Source organism: Diceros bicornis, chromosome 7 (genome assembly GCF_020826845.1).
Source record: "Diceros bicornis minor isolate mBicDic1 chromosome 7, mDicBic1.mat.cur, whole genome shotgun sequence".
Taxonomy (NCBI): domain Eukaryota; kingdom Metazoa; phylum Chordata; class Mammalia; order Perissodactyla; family Rhinocerotidae; genus Diceros; species Diceros bicornis.
Genome location: NC_080746.1, coordinates 14,402,846 through 14,419,880, shown reverse-complemented (window position 1 = coordinate 14,419,880; position 17,035 = coordinate 14,402,846). Strand labels below are relative to the sequence as shown.

General features: G+C 43.2%; 1 protein-coding gene across 1 annotated transcript; it reads right to left on the bottom strand.

Annotated features, from left to right (window-relative positions):
- Window positions 1-12,971: 12,971 nt before the first annotated feature.
- BSX (brain specific homeobox) lies at window positions 12,972-16,681 on the bottom strand. Its single transcript, XM_058544485.1, has 3 exons — window positions 16,420-16,681; window positions 14,256-14,452; window positions 12,972-13,211 (listed from the first exon to the last, which is right to left on the bottom strand). Exons 1-3 carry the CDS (start codon window positions 16,679-16,681, stop codon window positions 12,972-12,974), a joined length of 699 nt encoding a protein of 232 aa, XP_058400468.1.
- Between the last annotated feature and the right edge of the window lie 354 nt (window positions 16,682-17,035).

The following is a 17,035-nucleotide window of genomic DNA, read 5'->3' as shown; positions in this document are numbered from 1 at the left end:
AGATAGTTGTATGTCATAGCTGCACATCCTTCTAGTTGCTGTATGTGGGATGTGGCCTCAGCATGGCTGGAGAAGCGGTGCATCGGTGCGCGCCTGGGGTTCCGAACCCGGGCCGCCAGCAATGGAGCGCGCGCACTTAACCGCTAAGCCACGGGGCCAGACCCCTTATCATATTTTTACTATGTACAATCTGGCAACTTCATTACTATATTGATAAAGTTGTAAGAGACTTATATAAAGTAACTCAGATGTTGCCCAATAAAAGAGATACTATTTCAATTTTTTTTTAGAATATTTAAAAATTTGCCCATAACCCTTTCTCTGTTAGCCTAGGCATTGTTAGAATCCGTCAGGCACTTTCACACATACTGTCAAGAACCCACACTTAGCTGAAGCAGGTTAAACGATTCAGTTGATGTCAACATTTCACAGGATCTTTACTCCCAAGGCAAGTCTTTACCATCCAGCATATAAGACTCTAGAACATCAAAATTCTTTGTATACAAATATTGAAAGTGACAAGTGGCATCTAAAATGACTTTAGCTAAAGAAATAGAACATATTTGCTGAAAGCTTAGGGTTGAAATCAAAGAATGGATCAAAATAGGCCTTCATCTGGCCCCAAGTCATCTCACAATAGTAAGATCCAGCAGAATGTCACTAAGCTACCATGATACTAAAAAGGGGTAGAGATTCTGCAAAAATAGTAAATGACAAACACTTTTTTGCTCCTCCTTTAAAGTAAGTTGTACTAAGGACAATAACATTGATCTTTTATAGACCCAAGTGGATCAGTGGTCAATTTTTATAGTATTTCTATTTCAGATATTTAAGAAGTAAAAACAATCTGCCTATTAGAAACCAAGGAAATTTAAACTTGATATAATGATGGAGGGACTCTATTTGACCAGATTTTATATATGCCATTGAAAGACACAGTGCCTGATTTGCCTAATCTCTATGAACTGGTGTAAATAAAGGATCTTTAAACCATGTATTCTCTCTTATTACAGCCTCCTTTTTATGGTGTTTTTCCATCTTGCGCTTCCAACAAAAATATCCTCCTAGAGGGAGTTTTTTTACAAGTAGCTGAATTTAATTCCATGATATTGTTTTGTATAGTAAGGAGTCTCTTGGGAGTTATCTAGAAACCAACTCAAGAAAAGACGATATTGAGGAACAAAATAAAAGGTAAGCCTAGCAAAGGCACTGATGCCTAATAGTTCCAATTGAGGCCTTATTGGTTAATGAATCATTGTCGAAACATCACAGCAAGCATGAGCGTGCACAGTCTAGTCTATAATGAGAAAATGACTCTTCATCCCAACAGTTATTAGCTGGGAGTTGTTTGAAAACACATCCAGTAATTATAACAACACTGGAGCTAATTGAGAACTTTGAGTTGATAGCAAAGGGTCTACAATAGCAGACTAGATAAACTCAGGGGAGAATCTTTTTTAATTACTTATTGAAAAACAACAGAAAATGAATTGAATTTGGGTTATAGTCTGCAGATATCAGGACAAGTTTAGCTCATTCTCTCCAAGATGTGCTTCAAAACATACATTACCATTGTATTAGAAATAGCATTTGAAAAGACAAAGTTCTTACGGAAAAATAAAGGTTGATCTCCCAAATATGCCTTTGTTAAGATTTCCTTTTCCTATTAGAGTAAGAATAAATCTTGAATAATACATATTTCATCCAACTTTCGCATATTCTATAGGATGACTGTAGGACTCCTCCCTAATGCTAAGTATGCTTTCATAAGTTCTACTACTAATGGGTAAAAACAGAAACAAAAATATAGGTCAATATTCCATTTGCCTCTCTGGTTGTTTTCTCAGTGAGAAAAGGATTTAAAATAGTAACATAAAGTGAATTTTTTTAGTTATTGTGGATTTTGTTTACAGAGTTTGACTCCCCCTATATCCCTGATTATAAGGAGTCATTATATTGTCAAACAAAATTTGTATATTATGAAGGCAAAATAAAGGAGAAATACATATCTAATAAAAGTTGTTTAGATATTTATCCTACTTTTTTACAATATACTGAAGTAGGATCTCAGAGTAGCTAAAAATCTGATATTCAGAATTGTCCCCTCACCCCCACCTCCAGACTCAGGATTTGTTTCTACTCCCCCTCTGGCTTCTTTAAATAAAACTGCACATCTTTCTCACAAAGGTACAGCGACATCATAAAACCTCTCAATTTCCTAAGCAAATATCTGGTCAATGGAAAGCAAAAGGTTTTGGATGGCAGATTTTTCATTCATTCATTCATTCAATTCCACAGTTTTAAAGATTCCCATTCTTCATGTTTGGTTATTTAATTTTGGCTCAGTGAAATAAATGGCAAGTTGGGGCTTTCCCAAAATGTTATGAAAATATCACATTGCAAGATGCAATAAGATGCAAAGTGAATGGATTTTTCAGCTCTCTCTACCCCTCAATATAAGGGATCTTTGGGTAATCTGAAGAGAGGAAATAAGAATTTGGTGGGCAGGGTTTATCTCCCTTGCTGCATCTCCATTGCCTTTTCATTTTCCCCTTGCAAACCTGTGCAATGTAAGTAATTAATTTTCAATAAGCTGAACAAATGGTATTCTACTATTAAATAGCTCTAACAGGTTGAGAGGATTACAATGATATGAGCATTTCAGGCAAATATATTTAGTGAAGCCTTGGAAATATCTGATAAGATTTCATAAATGTCATTTACTGAGTTGACAGCTCATAGAGACTAGACCTGATGCAGGGCTGCTAGACTGGCTTCTTAGGGTACCCTCTGTCACTAGGGTCCCAAGCTTTTGCAGGAGATATTTAAATAGTAGATATCCTTATGGTGCAAATTTGACAGTGGAGGAAATAACTTTCAGAAATTTAGAATCCAAAAAATATAATCAGTTATCCTTTGGGAAGCTGTCTACACAGGAGAAGGAAGTAGAGAACAGAATGAATATTCAGTGAATAAAACCAATGGAGATCTCTATGCTAAATAATTTGGGCCCCAAATGTACTCTTTCCTCTGTGGCCAATTTGTCTCCCAAATTAATCCTTATGCTTTTTTTTCTGCCATCCAGACAACTATCAAAATCACTATCATGAAGCCTGGTTGGCCTTGCCTCGTATCTCCAACCCATCACCTGGCAGTGATTTCTTTGCCCATTTCCTCTGTTTCCACACAATCGTGACACTTTGAAGCAGTGCTGATGAGGTCCCTAAATTTGTTGTCTCTACTTAAAATTGATAATCTCCTGTCATACAAACTTTAAGCACATATTTTTAATGAAACCTTTAGATGAATATCAAAGAACTATTTAGCCATGTTTAATAATTTAATTAGATTATAGTCTCAATTTAACCCATTAAACCTCCTTTGATGGTCCCCATATTTAGTGTTTAGCCTCAGATGCACGAGGTAATGAATACTGGACCTTTTGATTTAATGAGAATTTTGGCTCTTCCAGCCTGCGCCTCTTTGTATATCTTTTATTTTGCTGGCTATAGAATTCAGTTAATTGAAGGAGTCTCTTACCATCCCACATTAAGGAGTATAAATTAGCATCCCCATTCTGATTGGCAAATGCAAGCTGACAGTTTTGCTTTGATCTGAGGATTGAGCTAAAGAAGGCAGCAGCCCTCTGAAAATGAGCTGATGGCCTTGTTATCAGGACAAAATGCAGATGCGTCCATGGGTCACAAAACACTTAATGTCTTAATTGATCACCTTCCAATTCTCCCTGTCCTGTTTGCTTCATTCTCTTTAGGAGCGTGTGTGCGCGCGCGCGTGCGCGTCTGTAGCTCTGTCTTGCTCTCTGTTTATTCTTTCTGTTTCTCGGCTCAGAGAATTAGGGACCTAGGTTTTAAATTAACCTGAGACCAAGGAAAATGAAATGACATAAATTTCCTCACCTTGAAATTTCTAAGAATATCCTGTAAAACTATTCAGGACCTTCCACAAAGATTCTTAAGGACTAACTCTAACTTCCAATGCTCTCAAACGGGCACTTCCCAAGCCATTGGCAGGGCATCACCTAATAGCAGGTAGGAAGGGCTACTCTGTGCTTTGGCAATGAAGCTAGCCTTTTAATCTGTTCTAATGATAATGCGATGCTCTTGAACCTCAACAAATTCAAGGTAAAGAAACATCAAGGTAAAGATCAACACCTCCATCATTCACTGTAAAAGTCAGAATAAAATAACATTAAATTCAAATTATGAGGTTTCTGGAGAAATGTGATAGACTGAACACACACTTAGGTCTATTTCACTCCCTTGGCAAGCCCCCACTAAAATCACAGTAAAGGGTTTTTTAAAGGCATGAGCACATAAGAACATGGAGAAAAGGAAGAGGGACAATAGAAACAAAATTTTGGAAACTGGAAAGCAGTTGAATCAGCTGTAAAAAAAAAAAAAAAAAAAAGCAGACTCCAAAAATGCTAAATTCTAACCTAGCAAAGAGGACATCCAAGAATCAATCTTATTTATACTATAGAATACCCAAAATGCTCAGGAATTGATGGTGTCAATTACTTCCAGAAGTAGGGGTGGAAAGAGGTGACGGGGGGCTAAATGAAGGATGACTGCCCCTCCATCATTCCAGTAAAAGACTGCTACACCCTCTGCAGAGGGCAGAACAGTGTCTCTGGAGTGAGGAACAACTGACTCTGTTAGGAGGCTAAGTACTGAAAACAGTCAATAGTGAACATATGTGTTCACTACACATACACTACACACAATACAGAGACCTCTGGTCCTCTTCTGCCACTTGGCTCTCAGAATGCTGGGAGTTTCACCCTATAAGCAGGAGTTTGGAAAATTCTTCTCTGGGGAATCTGATAAGCCTAAAATAAAAGACCTAAAACTTCTGACTTCAGAGGTTCTCCAACTAAAGAACTCAACCATGTCATCCTACAATAGAGCTCACAGTCAACAAGTCCCGCCCATGTATTCATAGCGTCCTATTAGCTGTCTCATTTCTCATACTTAAATATGAGCAGACAACCATGGATTCCCATACATCGGAGGATATTATATAGGACACTATTAGAAATAAGTAGGAGGATAAGGAAATTAAAAGACTTCTTCAGAATTAGAAATGGTAGTAGAAATTTAAAAAAAAAAAAAACCAAAGGTTAGAAGATACCATTGAAGAATTTTCCCAGAAAGCAGAGCAAAAAGGCAAAAAGATAAACTTAAAGGATAAACCCAGGAGGTAAAAAATCCAAGTAACAGGAGTTTCATACAGAACAAACATAGATAAAGAGGAATAGAAATTACCAAAGAATTAATTCAAGAAATTTTTCCATAACTGAAAGAAATTAGTTTTCTGAATGAAAGAGCCCATTGAGTATCCAGAACAGTGGGTGAAAACAGACCTCCAACCAAGGCACATAATTGTAAAATTTCAGTACACTAGCTACAAAGAGAGTATCCCACAAGCTTCCAAAAAGGAAAACAAATGAATAAAACAGGATACACAAAGAATCAAGAATCAAAGTGGCTTTAAACTGCACAACAGCAATTGGAAACTAATCATCAATTGAGTGATGGCTACAAAATGATTCACAAGTATTCAATAATGATTTCCAACTTAGAAATCTATACTTAGCCGAAATACTGATTGAAACTAGAAAAAAGATATGTTTTAAACAAGGATGATCTCAAAACATTTACCATTCACACACCAATCAGGAAACTACAGGAGACTGTGCTCCACCAAAATGAGCCGAGTAAACCAAGAAAGAAGATAAAGGAAACAAGAGTAAAATGAAAGGAATCCTTGGGATGAAGGGAAGGGAGATGCACTGACACAGAATCCAGAATGGAGCAGACCAGAGGTTCTGGGAGAGATTTATTCAGGAAAATGGAACATTAAGAACATGTGAATATCTTAGGAGGGTGATATAGACAAAACAGTGAAGAGTCTGGAGTTACATTAGTCACGAGTACATTAAAAATTAAGAACAATAAAATAAGACAAATATTACTTACAAGAAAAACAAAAAGTCTTGCAGAAAAAGAAAAATCATAGTTGATTACTTGGCTTAGCTCAGAAGTGCACACACATTTCATAATAATGATCTAATTAAAGTTACAATAATAAGGAGAGATGGAGACGGTGCACATATGGGGTGGGAGAAAGAGAACTACATCTTTGTCTTTTATAGCATGAAGTACTAGATAATTCCTAAAATAGAGATACCAAAAAGCAGCAATTCAGTGAAATCATTTAGAAACATGAAGGTAGATACCAAAATAATCAGCCCAAAATGGAAACTGGTTGCCTCTGTAGTGAAGAAAATAGGGAAGAGGGCAGGGGACTGCTCTCTTTTTAAATAATGCTTGTGGAACTATTTGACTCTTTAAACAATGTGCATGGGTAAATGATAAAACTCAAATCTCTAAAAATTAAAATGAGAGAACTTAGGAATTGAAGGAGAAAAAAAAAATAGATGGGAAAAGAGCAGAGCAAGCATGAAGTATTTGTTCTTTGCTTTTAGCTTGTAAATTATTCCCACTTGAAACTCAGGATAGAGCCACGCTTCTACCCCTATTCCCATTGCTATCTACAGTTTGTTGCCCTTCCCAAGTCAAGCACTGAGGAGGAATAAAGACTATTTGGCCATTCTTTAACTTCTGGCTAGGATATTGGCAAGTACATTTAATTACTCCATTATCTATAGCCATGGAGGCTAGGGAGAGAATGGATGTTAGAAATGATCAGATAATACAAAGGATTACATTAGTCAACATTTCTAAACAACTATTTCATTTATTCTTGTCTCAGAGATATATTCATAAGGTGTGCCTTTTTTTTTTTTTGAGGAAGATCTGCCCTGAGCTAACATTTGCCAATCCTCCTCTTTTTTTGCTGAGGAAGACCGTGCCCATCTTCCTCTACTTTATATGGGACACTGCCACAGCATGGCCCGACATACAGTGCGTTGGTGCCACCAGGGATCCGAACCCGCGAACCCCCGGCCGCCACAGTGGAGCGCGCGCACCCAACTGCTTGCGCCGCTGGGCCGGCCCCCAAGGTGTGCCTTTTTCAAACTAAAAACTTTTCTTAAAAGCTTCAGAAGGAAGCTTAATCCTGGATTTCCCCGGTAGATTCTGAACTGGAATCACAGGCAATTCTTTGTCTCTTAAAAGGGTATGCATGAATTTGAATCCTAACTTCTCTCCATATAGCATTCTGTCTGTCACCAAGTAGCATAACAGAAACCCTGGGGCATGATCAGGGTGGGACAGGTAAGGGGGAGAAAAAAGAACATTCTAATTGAAGCATCCTTAATAACTTTCTGACTCCTATTTCATCCAGGGCTCATGCGTCCTCTCTTAGTCCATGCAGGACAATGACAAAGAGATAATAAGATGAAGTTATAAAAAAAATAAAATTCCTTAGAAAGAGACAAAATAAGCCCTTCGTAATGATGGTGATGGGGCACGAGACTAACGCTCACCTTTTAGTTAAACACATTACAGGGTAGTCCTGCGCAGTCTGGTGTCAAGGACCAAGCTGATATTTCGGATCTATATTGTAATGCATCATCTTCCTCTTGCACTTTCCATTCAAGATCTCACAGTAGGTACTTTTATATCTTTTCTCTCACACCCCCTCACCATTCTTAACTGATTTATAGGGCACTCTCCTCATTTTGCAAATGCCAAGTAAGAGAAGTAACATAACCATTAGCAAAAGTAAGATTAGAATTTAAGTCTCTAAGCCAAGACATCTAGCCAGCGGCTGTGATGCCAAATCCCATTGTGGCTCCACAATATCATAAGGAAAGTAATAATAGAAGGCTCACAGCATTATTATAAACAAAATCATGGAGGAAAGGTTCTCTGGCGTACACACTGGAAATTCTAAGAAGGAAGAAGTAAATAAAATTGAAAAGAAATGTGTCTTTGGGGGATTAAAACCAGAAAATACAATGGTGAAAATCTGACCAGAGAGAAAAGATGAGAATTGTTTCAAATTTTCATCTCACTCCTAAATTTTTATGGAAACTATCTCTGACTTCTACATGTACTAATTCTGTAACTCATCAAATTAATAGGCCATATGACCTTGGGCAAGTCAATCTCTCTATCAGTTGCCTCATCTGTAATCAAAGGAGATTAGGCCAAAATTTTTAGAATAGAAAAATTAGAGATTTGAAGTAGTTTAGAGGTCATCTAGCTCATCCTATTGGATATATGAACCTCTTCTAAAACATCCCAGCAAGTGGTTATTCAACCTTGGCTTGAACGAAAACAGGACAAAGGGACTCAGTACATCCTAGGAAAGCCAATTTGAGTTTTAGATTGCTCTTAATCAGTTTTTCCATAAGTTGATGTAAGCTTTTACTAGATAATTTCCAGCTAAATTTTTTAATTTTACATCCAAAATTGCTATGCAAAATCCTCTCGTCCACATAATATAATGACTTTTATCACAACATGAATTAATGGTAAGGTGTGATAATTAAAATTGGCTTCTAGTCTTAATTCTGCCACTGTCTATCCGACATTGGCAAGGCATTCATTATATCTGGATCTTAATTTCTTCACTTTAATAAAATGAAGGGCTTAGATTTTGTCTCTTCTAACACTGACAACTCCTTCATTACTATATATTGGTCCTTAATGCAGTGGAACATCCCTTTGTTTTCACTTACTTTCTAGAATGAGGTGTTTGGGATTTCTTTAATGAATAAAAGAATATCCTTTTCTTTTTATTGTTTCTCTTAACTCTGTTATGGATACATTTACTTAAATTAGAGTGTATGAACTGAAATCTTCTTAGTGAGATGACAAATAATTTTAATAAGTTGGAACTGATAGTTCCTTTCCTACAAAAAGAAGATAGAATGCTAGGATCTTAAGGGTTACAAAGAACCAAACAGGATATCTAACTCAACATCCCACTAATGGAGAAATCCATAATAGAGCATCCCTAATGTTTTGCCTTCCAGCTTCTGCTCAAACTTTTCTAGTAGGTCATTAGATTTTGTGGACTTAGCCTGTTCTATTGATGGATGACACCGCACCTGGCTGATAGAAGGTTTTCAAAATGTTCTTCCAAAATCTGCTTCCCTGGAACCACCCATTGGTTCTGGTTCTGCCCTCTTTGGCATGGCAGACTAGATACACCCCTTGATACATAATAGCTCTGCAACCATTCAAATACAACTACCATAGCTAATCTCCTCTTCCTCCCCTCCCCAAGGTTTTGCTTCTCCAAGCTAAAAAGCTCACACTCCTTTGTTGTTTTCCAAACATTTTACTATCCAGGTTCCTGTATACTGGATGACTTATAGCTTAACATCCTCTCTAAAATGTGATGCCAAGAAGATAACATAAATATAATATAAAATATTTCAATTAACTCATTATTTTTGCACATATATTGAGCCCAATTCAAGAAGACCAGGGAGTCACTGCTTCAACTAAATATGTTTATTGCACAATTCTCTTAGCACCAGAAAGCATTCCGTTTGCTCTGTGCCTTCACATCTCTATATGTCTAGTTATCAAACACATTGACAAGAACCAGTTCTCTGTCTTCTGAAGTGGTGTCATGGATTCCAATTAATCACTTCTTAGTGCCACTATCAGCTGATACTGAGCTAAATGGCATGTTGTCCATTTCTTATGTTCTTATGTCACGTGAGCAGCAATATTATCAAGAGCCCCTCTCCCAGAATCTAAGAAACGAGGTCCATCAGAAACGGCATTAAGAACACATACGGAACAAATTATTTACTACACCTGGGATTACAGGTAGATAACTTGCCCACTGCGGCTATTTTAAGATGTTTTTGCCCCTTCAGAATCAGACCTCTGTATGTCTTTCTTTAATATATCATAATGAACGTGGTTTTGTTAGATCTTCACCACCAAGTGAAACTGAGTTGAGGCAAAAGCCTGGGTAATTCAGACAAAATATGTTTTCAGCCTATGGAGGCTTTGATCAGTATTGAAGGCCAAAAACAAAAAGCGCTATCATGTTACATTAAATTGAGACTAAATTGTGTCTATCCTCTACTATCATCACTAACCCCCTGTGTATAAAAAAAGGAAAAAGAAAACTTAGGAGAACTTTACTATTGAATTGTTTGCCATCAATTTCAGGGAATACTGTCTGATGAGAAAACAGTGTCACAGTCAGTGTGGCTGATGCGGCAGGTCTGAGCTCTTCCCTTCCCACCGAATTTAGCCAGGAACAGCCACAAAGGGAGGACCACGATGAGGCAGAATGAGCATCTTCCCATGTTTAATGCTCATGAAGCAAAGACACAGCCAGCCATTCCCTGGACTCCAGGATTCATTCTGCCAATCAGGCAGAGCTGTGCCTATGCTAACAATGTTTCCTGTTTACCTGCCTTTTCAAAAGTTCATGAAACGTACCTAATCTGCTCCTTTTAGACCCAAAATAAGCCCTGGCATCTTCTTGTGAAGACAGAAGAAGAAAGAGATAAATGCCTAGTGCTTTTGGGTTTTTGTTAAGCATCTAATTTAAATTTAAAAAAAAATTTTTCCAAAACACAATATTTCTACTCACTTTAAAGATTCTCCCCAAATTCCTTTTAGTAGCTGTTCTTCCTAGGATTAGAAGAATTTGAGATTTCCCCCTTGTATAATAGTATCTACCTTCCCTTCCTGGTTACCAGGAACATTCTTATTCACAAGTCACTTTTTTTCTATAAACAAGTCTTTTGTCTTATTGTAAAGCATTTGCCAAAAACTCTTGCCTTAAAATGGTACTGTCATTATCTGAACAAGGAGAGAGAGAAGAAATCTGGGCCTAGATTTACTTTTAAGAGCACATCTACTCAATCTAAATAAATGAGAGGCATTCACATAAAGTGAGAGAGGCAAGATGCCAACCAATGCACTGTTCCCAGAAGAAAACAAAGTGGATTGGGCAAAGAAATGAACAAGGAGTCAGAAGAGAGATTTTTTTGTCCTGCTTTGGCTGTTAGCTAGTCCTGATTTCATGGGTAAACCCTTCAATCTTGCCAAACCTCAATTTCCTTATCTATGAAAGGGAAAAATAATCCTTGTTGTCTGTGACTACAAGATCGATGATTGATCAACAGCACTTCGGAAAATCCAAACAGCTATACAATCACTATGTTTGCAAAGCAGTAGCTTTGCCTCCTACATGATGCAGAATGGATAAAGGTCTCACTCTGACACTTATCTTTGCTTAAGTTAATGCTTCCCCAAACAAGCCTATTGTGGAAAAAAAAATTGCCTACTGCTACATTCATAGAATCATAGAACTTAGACCTAGAAGGATCTTTAGGATTCATCCTCTTATTAGAGAAATAAGGAACCAAAAAGATTAAATGTAACCCAAGCTCACACCACTGTGGTCTACATAATTATTATTAATCATTGGAACCCAAGGGTCAGAACTCCACCTCGCCACACTCACTCTTTTCCAGCCTTCCTGGACTCACTTACCTACATACACAACCAGAGCAAAAGGAAGATCGCAAGCTGAGGTCGCCTCTGACACGGCTGCTGTATCTGATAAGTGTACTGGGTATGTAGTGTCGTCACACAATTCGTTAGCATAATTTCAAACTCCAAATATTAAGAGATCTCTGTCCCAGCATTTCAGACTCAAAAAATGCCATTTGCGGTGACCTTTTCCACGTAGGTGGAAGTCAAGACTATTAAACGATTAAAAATAGAAAAATCGAGATAGGGAGAAACTGGATCTGTTAACGAAAGGTCGTTAGCCCCGTTCATTCCTACCGAGAACAGGAAACTGCCCGGGGTGGAGGGGAGGGGGCGTGTGCGTAGGAGGACGCGGTAACAAACGATTCCCGGAAACTCGTGTTTGTCCCCAGTTTTGCCCGGCGAGCCCTTTATTATCTAAAGAGATTGCAAACCTGGGGAGAGGGGAAGAGAGCGAGAGAGAGAGGAGCAACGCGCTGGGCCAATCAGACTCCTGCCCCACCTCAGTAGTCACCAAACAGGTGCACGCCCGTAAGGGGATGCGTATTCCTCTTCAGCCTTAATCTTACTAAAACTCCGCATTCCCTAAAATGCACTAAAAATGAGCATTTCCACACACAACCCGAGGAACACTCACTTTTAAAATATCGGTAGCCCGTGGGACGCGGAAGAGGTGCGGGACAGGCGCGCAAGCAGGGCGGGAAGCAGAAATTGCTGGGCGGGTTTTCTCTGCCCAAGTTTCTCGCTGCGCACGGGCGCCGCTCAGTGTCGGGGCGGGGCGGGGGGCGTAAAGAGCGCCGGGGCCTGGGGGCCACAAGCTCAGGAGGGCGCCAGGGTGCAGAGGGGAGCTCTTGACGGGAACAGCGACGGGAGTGGATGGAAGCGCCGCCCTGAGAGGAAGGGAGTCACCTTAGTATTTGAGTTAGAGACGGGGGTGGAGGGACTCAAGTGGGAAGTTAGCGGCGAGCAGCGCAGGAGTCCGTCCCGACGTGGACGTGTTAAGGATCAGATTGTGGCTCTGCCTGGATCCCAGCAGAGCGGAAAGCCCGGACACCCGGTCTCTTACCTGCAGCCCATCTGCCTGCCCAATGAAGGGCAAAGGGTTCGGGTGGAGAGGCCGCGGAACCTGGACAACGAAGCTGGGGGCAGGTGGCTGAGAAGTGAGGGCCGAGGGGGTCTGCGATCGCGGCAGAGAACACCTCCCTCACCGAATTAGAGAGCCAAGAGCTCAAGTTGCAGTTTGCGCCGCTGAAGACGCGGGGCGCGGGAAGGAGCTCACCCGGGCGCACTCGCCTGCAGCAGGGACGCGGCGGGCAGGAGCCGGAGGAGCGCGTGAGGCGGAGGCGCGGGCCGCGCTGGCTCCGCACGGGTTGGAGGGTTGACAGGTGTGTTGTGTTTGTCTTCCAGGAGCTGATCCCGCCCCGGGACCGGAGTCCGAGTCTTCCGGTCCGGGAGGGACCCGCGCCCCGCCCCACGGTGTCCTCCCCGCCTCCCCAGCCAAGCAGCTCAGAGCACGTGCGGCCCTGAGCCGAGCTCCCCCTCGTCCCCAATGTCCACCTCGTCCTCCGGTTCGGTCAGCACAAAGGGGCCTGCGGGCCGGCCTGGCCGAGCCTCAGCGGGCGCGGGCTCGGGGCCGCGGGGACTGCCCTCAGCGCTCTCGGGCCCATCCGGCGCTTTGGGCTCGTCTTGACTTTTCCTCAGCTGCTTTTTATGCTTCATCCGCCGGTTCTGGAACCACGTTTTCACCTGATTTCGGGGAGAAAAAGATTAAACCACGTCATTCCTTCAGACTCATAGTTACTGAGCTAAGATCTGAGCTATTGCTGGGGTTTAGGAAAATGAACCGCAAGCCATTGACCAATTATCCAATAGCTGTGACAAGTCTCACCCTCGTTAAGTCACACCTGAATTGCTCACAAGTTATCGTCTTAGGTTGAATGAGAAGCAAACATCCTAAGGCTCCCAGAATTGTACCGAAATAACAAGGATCAAAATGCGGTTAGTAAATACTAATAACGTTATTAATTAGAATTACTAATGGTAAGTGCTGCATGAATGAGTCTCCTTTACGTTCAACTTACATTCCTCTGTGACATCTAAATGCCTGGTCCAGCAAGACTCCTGGACAGGAGGATAAGAATCAAACTTGCTGGTTCTCATCAGAGAGAAAACCACTGGGGCCTGGGAGGGCTAATGATTGCACAGCACACTAGGCTTCCAGGTACAGAGAATATAGAGAGGGAGTGAAGGAAGGAGTTTTGAGGCTGCAGGCGAATAGCATGTGGAAGAAAAAAAGTTCTTCCATTCAGGGCAGGGCAGTAGAGAGAGAGCTTAAATTGTGTGTGTGTTGGGGGTTGGGGAGGATATGAAGACTTGTGGCTATGCGAGAGATTAAAATAAAAAATCTCCTTGTGTGGGCTTCTCTCAGGACAAGAACCCATCTTATCTCTTATTTTACATCTGACACGGGTTAGCGGGTTACTGCCCTTATCGGAGAGGAGCCAGGGACGCACAGAGTTGTTAGCTCTCAGACAGGGAGTAATCATCAGAATCACCCAAGGAGGTTTTCCTCCACGTCCAGAGCCTGCTCGAGAGATTTTGCTTCGGTAAGTCTGACGTGAGGTTGGAGGTGTCGCTACTTTTGCTAAGGATCTTTGGAGACGCCTGGAATAAAGGGAAGGGGGTCATTCCCACTCAAGCACTCCGCAGTGGGTCCAGAATGTGTCAGGAGTTGAGGGGAGGGGAGAAGAGAGGGAAGCAGAGATCAGGGCCTCCTCCCCTGCGGCCCACCTGGGTCTCGGACAGGCTGAGGGCGGTGGCCAGCTCCACCCGCTCTGGCGTGGACAGGTAGCGCTGGATCTCGAATCTCTTCTCCAGGCCAGAAAGCTGCGAGTCTGAGAAAACCGTGCGAGCTTTGCGGCGGCGGCAGTGCTTCCCCGGCAGCTCGGTGTGCTGGGGGTGCGGGAAGAGCGCGGGGACCGGCATGCCTGCAGAGAGAAGAGCAACCAGATGGGCAGAGCCCAGTCACCCCGGAGCAACCCCGCTCCACTCCCCACCCTGGTCCCCAGCGCCTCCCTCTGCCTCTTTCCTCCACCAGTCCCCTCCTCGCTCCAAAGCTCCTCGAGCCCTTCTCCAAAGGCAGGAAAAAAAAAATCGCAAGAATAGCACTTGGAGATCTTTATCAGAAAGGCCATCTAGAAATATAAACAATAAAAAGTAAGTAAAACGGAAAAGAAAATTATAAAAATAGATCCGAAGGCCTTAAAAAATATCTTCTTGGAGAGACTTCCGTAGCGTCTGCCAGCGCCCTGTCCTCTGTTGCGTCTCCCGAAGTTTTCTTGCAAATGTCGGGTGGTCCAGAACTGTCTCTCCCTTCACCCTGCATCCTTCCAGACCCCTAATGACACTCTGTTGTTCTGGGGCTAGTAGGGGAGTGAATGTGATCTTGCCTCCTAACCTCACTAAAAAGCACCTTTCTCATTCCCGAGCCGCCCCTATTTTCCCTGCCTGCCACCTAAGGGAACAGATCAAAACTCTTATCCAGAGAGGCTAAGAGGTGAGAACGGAGTGGCAATTCCCGCCTCACACGTTTCCTTATCAGTTTCCGGGGGGCACTGAGGACCCGGCTTTCTAATCTGATCCTCATTCTTTTGCTCATTCTTTCCCTCCGACCCCAAGCAGAAGGACTGAAGTGCTTTGCCACAGCAGTGGCAGTGTCGGGGAAGACGTCTGTCCTTCCTGACTCTTGCAGGCTTTACTGTGTCTGAAACGAATCAAGCAGACAAACTGCCACAGACATCAATATCCGCCAATCCCAGGGGAAAAGAGAAAATAAGCAGTTTCGGTATCGTGGGCTTTGGCCACTGCTATTTGGGGGAACGGGGGTGCAGGCCAGTAGAGACTGTCGCTGGCAGGGTGATGAAGCCAATGCCGAGATGCAGACTTCGGCTTTCCAACCCAGTGCCTGAGAGTCTGGATTTTACCGTTTCACAAACTCTTGTAGCTTTTGTCGTGGATTCCAGAGCCCACATTTCACAAAATCTCCTATCTTTCCACAGCCCCCGCCCCGACCGGGTTGTTTTTCCAGCTGCGCTCTGCATCTGGACTCAACAGATTATTCTATTCTGGCTGGAATGAAAATGCCGGAGAGGAAAGCATGAATGTGGCCTTCCAGAGAAAGGCAGAAAAAGCCTCGGTATTACCCCACGTCTCCCTGTCCCAACCAGACTTTGCTGGCCCCAGCTCCTCGCCACGCCTGGGAAATCAAAATACTTTGGCTCTGGGCTCCAGGGACACAAGCAACCGGGGCAGAGGAGGGCAGCGGAGCCCAAGATTGTGAGTTAAATCCTAGATGTTAGGAATGAAGAGGGTTAAAGAGGAGCTGCATCTTTCCCTCTCTTTTTTTCTTACCCTTTCTCCCTTATTTGGGCCAGCCCCCACCTTCAGTCCTAAGAATATCCCAAACTCTTGTTCACTTCTAAGCCCCTGCAGTATCAGCGAATGCTCAGCACCTGGGAGAAGCGAGTTCGACCCACTGGAGCCTTTTGCACTTCTGAGCTGGAAAGTTGAGTTCCAATCCATAGGATGGTGCGGTCAGAGGTCTCTCTCAGAGCAGGGAGAGGAAGAGAATCTGGATTGAGAACTGGACCAAAGTGGTCGGGAAGACTACAAAAGACACTGAGCACTGCCCACCAAGAACATCATCAAAACTTCCAGCCACCTCTTGGCTAGGAACATTTCCTCCATTATAAAGAGTGTGGAGTGACCACGAGTTATCCCCATGAGTTGGCATGCCTCAAGAGAGCTCCCCATGTTCTCAGCCATATCCCCAACCTTCCACTGTCACTTAGGGAAGGAGAACGCCAAGCCAGACTTGGCTTCCTAGGCTCCATCACAGGCTTATGGTCTGCGCTGGAAGACCTGCCCCCCATACCTTTAGGCCCCTGTTACTTACCCGAGGTGGTGAGGAAATAAGGGTGGTGGTGATCTCCCTTATGCAGAGGGTGATGGGGGTGAGGAGCCAGGAGGGTGGGTGTGGGCATAAGGGGATAGCCATAGTCTAGCAGAGGCACCCGGGACGCCAGAGAGCTGGCGAAATGGTCAGGGGCCACCTCCCTTAGCGGCTTGGGCTTGTGCAGCAGGATGTCCTCGATGAAGAAGGATGTGGGCCTCTGAGAAGACGCCGGGTGTAGAGGGGAGGTGAAGTTGAGATTCATCTTGAGCCCGAGCACCTGCCACAGGGCGAGGGCCGGGGATGAAGTGTAAGAAGCAGGCAGCGTCTCAGCAAGCCTGGTCGAGAACCGACAACCACCCTCCGAGGCTCGGATCCCCGCGGATCTCTCCTCGGCCTGGGCTACGCTGGGCGCTGGAGAGGCGAGAAGACAAGCTCCTGAGTAGGTTGGGTCTATGTGTAGGAGAATTGGCAGCGTGGAGAGGGGAGCAGGGAGAGCCAATGGCAAGGCTGCCAGCGGCGGAGGGGAGGGTGCGGCGGGCTGGGGCGGGGCGGGGAGCTGTCCGCGGTGCTGAATACCACCGGCCAGGCCCGGGGAAAACCGAGCGGGCCAGGTTCT

Excerpts from the sequence above, each read along its gene's own strand:
- BSX (XM_058544485.1), bottom strand. The coding sequence starts at position 16,681 with ATGAATCTCAACTTCACCTCCCCTCTACACCCGGCGTCTTCTCAGAGG. Across the intron at positions 14,453-16,419 it reads TTATTTCCTCACCACCTCGG|GCATGCCGGTCCCCGCGCTC; the intron begins GTAAGTAACAGG and ends TTCTCTCTGCAG. Across the intron at positions 13,212-14,255 it reads TCAGCCTGTCCGAGACCCAG|GTGAAAACGTGGTTCCAGAA; the intron begins GTGGGCCGCAGG and ends CCCCGAAATCAG.